This window comes from Scardinius erythrophthalmus, assembly GCF_964197995.2.
Source record: "Scardinius erythrophthalmus genome assembly, chromosome: 10".
Classification (NCBI taxonomy): Eukaryota; Metazoa; Chordata; class Actinopteri; order Cypriniformes; family Leuciscidae; genus Scardinius; species Scardinius erythrophthalmus.
The window spans coordinates 41,122,863-41,128,162 of record NC_138230.1 but is presented as its reverse complement, the minus strand read 5'-3'; the positions used below and the strand labels follow the sequence as shown (position 1 = coordinate 41,128,162).

Below are 5,300 nucleotides of genomic sequence, written 5' to 3'. Positions count from 1 at the left end.
TGTTATACTCATTTTCATGCAGAATTTCACTATTAGTCTTAGTCTATTTTAGTATTTATAAAAAAAACTGCCATTTTTATAATTTCATAAATCATTTTAAAATGTGTGTGTGTCTGTGTATGTATTTGTAAATGTTTTTTTTATGGTAGGCTACATAGGCTATATGAAGACCTTCGATGCAAAAGCCTCTTTAAAAAATGAGATAATAATACTGAGCGAATGTTGTCCGCACATAGTAGGCTATACGTTCATCAAATTCTTTCACTTTCACTAAATCCCTGCCTCAGCCCATTCAGAAATGTCGGTAGTATAGGTAGAAACCTATACATAGGAGCCTGCATGATAAAAATGTTAAAGAAAAACGTTAGATGGACTTAGACGCTTTTGCATCTGAAGTCTTCATATAGGCTACCCTGAAAAAAATTTGGAGTAGGATTTACTTGAAAAAAGCTAGGCAACTTTTTTCACTCAGAAAATGCTAGTAAATTTACAAAGAATTGCAAGTAAAAACCTAAACATATTTATCAGTAGCTTTAATTAGAAATCTTTAAGTTAAATTTACTTGGAATATGGAATTAAGTACACTTTACTAGTTAAGTGAAAGTAACAAAGAAAATAAGTAATTTTAACTTGGCTAGTAAAAGGTTGATTAATATCGATTTAGTTGAAAATTCTTTTGCATTACATTTCACTCAAACAATAATATTGAATTATATTTATAGTATGTGCCTTACTCTGATTAACTAAGTAATTTATACTACATCATGTCAAATGTTAAGCATCATGTGAATGCAAAGACCTCAATACTTGGTAGGCAATACACAATGATGGTAACATTTGATGGATCATTTTTGTGTTTGAATGTGTCATTTTGAGCAGAAAATTTACTCGAAATGTCACAAAATGGCAAGTTACTAATCCTGACAACAAAAGCAATGATAAAACAGTGTAAATACAGCTGTAAACCAGTGAAAAATGAACCTCATTAATTATTCAAGGTCCAGTGCATGATGGGAACCCCAGTATCAGAAAAGTTGAGTAATTTTTACTTAATTTTATTGAGTTGATATTTACGCTTTCATTTCTACTTGCTTGAATTAAGTACTGATATGGAATTTACTTAGTTTTTTTATTCTTGCCTGAACTAACTTTTTCATGTAAATTACATTGTTTTTTTTTTCAGTAGTATTTACTTCACCAAAAAAATTTTTTTTACAGTGTATATATATATATTTATATATATTTTTTATATATGTCTTTCTTATATATATACAGTGCAATGCATAAGTGAATACACCCATGCTAAAGTTGACTAAAAAGAGGAATAAAAAATCATATTTTGGAAATTGAACGTAATGCCTTAATTAAAAAAATTAGGAAAAATCCAACCTTTAAGGACACCAATTTTCTTTTTGAATGAATAATGTATCGTAAATAAATAAATGTTCTTCCTTAAAATACACGGTGCATAAGTTAGTACACCCCTATGTTAAATTCCCATAGAGGCAGGCAGATTTTTTTTTTAAGTATTTTTTTATAATTTTTTTTAGGATACTATGCATCCTGATAAAGTTCCCTTGGCCTTTGGAATTAAAATAGCCCCACATCATCACATAGCCTTCACCATACCTAGAGATTGGCATGGAGTACTTTCCATAAGATCATCTCTCAATGCAAATCAAACTAGCTATTAGGCTAACTGAAATAAAACCATGCCAATCTCTAGGTATGGTGAAGGCTATGTGATGATGTGGGGCTATTTTAATTCCAAAGGCCAAGGGAACTTTATCAGGATGCATAGTATCCTAAAAATAAAATAAAATAAAAAAATACTTAAAAATAAAAATCTGCCTGCCTCTATGGGAATTTAACATAGGGGTGTACTAACTTAAGAACCATGTATTTTAGGGAAGAACATTTATTTATTTACGATACATTATTCATTCACAAAGAAAATTGGTGTCCTTAAAGGTTGGATTTTTCCTAATTTTTTAAATTAAGGCATTAAGTTCAATTTCCAAAATATGATTTTTTATTCCTCTTTTTAGTCAACTTTAGCATGGGTGTATTCACTTATGCATTGCACTGTATATATATATATATATATATATATATATATAAATATATATATATATATATATATATATATATGAAAAAATATAACAAATTGCAAACAAACATACAAATAATAAATAAAAAGCTTAAGGCTAATTCAGCCATATTCATTATACAGAGCCTTCATAAATAAGCACTTCAAACTACTTGCTGGCTCATATTAATGGCAGTGAAACCGCATGTCATAAGCCATATAGACTATAGCACTGCGCATGCGCATATGACGTTTGGTTATTACGTCGAGCATCCATGAGAAACTGTTGAACGGCTGAATCGCTAGCACGAGAAGAGATATGTCAGAGAAGAAACAAACAGTGGACTTGGGGCTGTTGGAGGAAGATGATGAATTTGAAGAATTCCCAGCAGAGGGTAAGTGAACTGAAACTGATTGTGTTTTAGTAGAAATGCGCTCTTTTGTCAATTTAAGGGTAAATAAACGCCCACAATAAGACAGTGACTCAGCTAGCATTGCTATGCTAACCGACAGAACATTATTTGCTTTCTTCAACAAATGGTTGGTTTGTCGGTCTCGAAAAGAAAATATATGAATTAAATACAATCTCTTATAGTATTTCTTATAAAATACTCGAGTTCTCTAAGTCCACATACGTAAAGAAACAACATTACTACGCATTTATTAGCAGCTAGCATTTTAAGCACCACTAAAGCTAACAGTTTAACTTTGTTTGCAATAATTCATTCTCTGTTGCTTTGAAATGTTAAATGCATAGACAATGATTGGGCGCATGTACTGAATTTGGCGACTTTTATTTATTAATTTTGGGGGAAATTAATAGATGCTGTACAGCTCCACACTATGCAGAGTGACTAGTGTGTGTGTGTGTGTGTGTGTGTGGAGCTGGGATGGCCTTTGTGTGTAAATCATCAGCCTCATTGAATTGTTGCCATTCCCAGACTGGACAGGCCTGGATGAAGATGAGGATGCTCATGTTTGGGAAGATAACTGGGATGATGACAATGTAGAGGATGACTTTTCTAATCAGCTGAGGTAGGTATTTATTTAGTGAATTTGGGTAATTGTACATATGAAACAGAGTAGAAGATTAAATTCTAAACATTAAGTGTACTAGCCTAATCTAAATTCACAGTGAATAAGCCTTGCTAGGCATGCATGTTATATTGTGTTGTCCTCTTGTCTATTGCTAGAGGCTTCAGACCCTGTGAAACCCACTTTTTTTCTAAAGAATTTTGTGTGGTTACACTCATTTAGAAGAAAACGGTCCCTAAGGGATCCAATGTCCAATGGCTAACCGACACTCATGGTGGCCTCAAACCACATTGACGAACTTTCCTATGTGTGAGGACTTGACCTCATTAAAAACAGCCATTTAATATGCTTGCATATCTATTTTAATTTGAAAAAATATAGATGAGTAGATCACTATTCTGAATAGTTAATGCTTTCCATTTGTTCCCCATATTAAACACATTAATTTCCCTTTTCCTGAAGCCTGGAAGCTATAAACCCATTGACATTTCTCGTGAAACACTTTTTGATTTTCAACACTGGAAATGTTTGTTTTGTGAATGTGTATGATTATTGAGACTTGTGACTTAATTGAGAAAGCATAGTAAAAAAAAAAGTTGTAATTTTATCATTTACTTTTTTGAAATTAAGTTAAATATATGTAAATATTGATTTTGAGTTTTTGAATTACATTTTTAAATATAAAAAAGTTATTTAAATTAAATTAACATATAATGATACAACTGTTTTTAATGTGAAAATTGACCAATTTTACCAATTTCGTTCTCTTTGTATTTGTTTTTGTGAGTTATTGCACTTTTTAACTTTCCCCCCATTTTTTTTCCATTCTTTTAAGAGCGGAGCTTGAAAAACACGGATACAAGATGGAAACCTCTTAATGGTGGATTACTTGAGCTGAAAATGGATTTTTCCACATTTGCATATTGTCAGCTTGTTCTGTCAATAGAAAATGTGATTTCTCTTATTACTTCTGTAAGAAGCCCAGCGTTGTAAAACGGGTCAGTTGAAACTGATAGCAATGTTTTTTTTCCCCTCTTATATACAACTTGTGTTAATAATTGTGAGAATAAAGAAATGTTTTCCCTATTCTGTTTCCGTTTTCTTCTATTTCTATTTCATTGTTTTGCATGCATGATTTGTAATCTTCTTTTTTTCTAAACAGCTCAGGAAAGTCTGGTACATATTGTTAGGCAGTGAGCAGACTTTGGTGTAACATTCAGTGATGCTGCTGCACGCATCCAGGCCCCTGATCTGAAACCGCTCCCCTGTGCCCTGACTCTTCCCCTGCATCCATGGGGCTTTGCAGAGTCTCTGGTGGGGAGATTATCCAGTGAAGTGTTTGTCTCTGAGGCACGGAGGTGGTCACAGCGTGAGCTCCCAGCCGGTCCTGCCTGGGCCTGCCCACTCCCGACCGGGCCCTGCTCTTTTGCTCTTCACAGCGAGGGCTCCCACACAGAACCAGAAGCCAATTTGCCCAGCCGCACTCCCCCCTAGCAAAATGATTTCTCTGGATTTGTGGCTGTGCGTCCCAAGGACATAATGAGCTGAAATCAATGCCAATAAGGCATCTCCTACCCCAGAGGAGTCTACCATCATTTCGCTCATGTTTTAAAGCCTTGAATTGCACATTTTCTCTCCCCAAAATTCTAAATATAATGTGTAAATTAATGAAATTATTAGATTGATGCATGTTTGGCTATGGCATACATCAAATTCGTTTGTTATAGCTATGGGCTTTTCACACTGCGCTTAACCCCGGGTTATCAACGTCGTTCTAGACCCCGCTTTTAACCCCCGGGTGCAGGAACGTTTCACACTTGTAATTAAAAAGCGGGGTTAGCACTGCTTGTTTACCCGGGGTTATGAAACCTAACCCCGGTGCAGAGTTAGTACCGCTGTTGCGCTGTTAACCCCTCATTGCGGTGCTAAACCACTGATCTGTGCTAAACTTGTAAAGTGTCAACCGACAGCCAATCGCATGCCTCATTTTCATGTGCTTTTGGCAGTCATGGAAACTCACCTCCTTGTTTAAACAGCATTTTCAGCATTTTAGGTGAAAAATGTGATATGGTTACAGAAAATGCATTAATTTCATTCATACCTTTATTGTCCGATAAGGATAAACTTGATATTTGGCAGTATTATATAATATGAAGATGCGCAATGCTAGAGCCTT

The 5,300-nt window shown here is 34.3% G+C and overlaps 1 protein-coding gene across 1 annotated transcript; it reads left to right on the top strand.

Moving 5' to 3' along the window:
* Positions 1 to 2,326: 2,326 nt before the first annotated feature.
* sem1 (SEM1 26S proteasome subunit) lies at positions 2,327 to 4,210 on the top strand. Its single transcript, XM_081376446.1, has 3 exons — positions 2,327 to 2,484; positions 3,031 to 3,124; positions 3,960 to 4,210. The coding sequence occupies exons 1-3, from the start codon at positions 2,409 to 2,411 to the stop codon at positions 4,000 to 4,002; spliced, it is 213 nt and encodes a 70-aa protein (XP_081232572.1). The 5' UTR covers positions 2,327 to 2,408; the 3' UTR covers positions 4,003 to 4,210.
* The last annotated feature ends 1,090 nt before the right edge of the window (positions 4,211 to 5,300 follow it).

Bases quoted from the DNA above. Each gene is read 5' to 3' on its own strand.
- sem1 (XM_081376446.1), top strand. From the start codon at position 2,409: ATGTCAGAGAAGAAACAAACAGTGGACTTGGGGCTGTTGGAGGAAGAT. The intron at 2,485-3,030 runs GTAAGTGAACTG...TGCCATTCCCAG, and splicing joins TGAAGAATTCCCAGCAGAGG to ACTGGACAGGCCTGGATGAA. The intron at 3,125-3,959 runs GTAGGTATTTAT...CATTCTTTTAAG, and splicing joins GACTTTTCTAATCAGCTGAG to AGCGGAGCTTGAAAAACACG.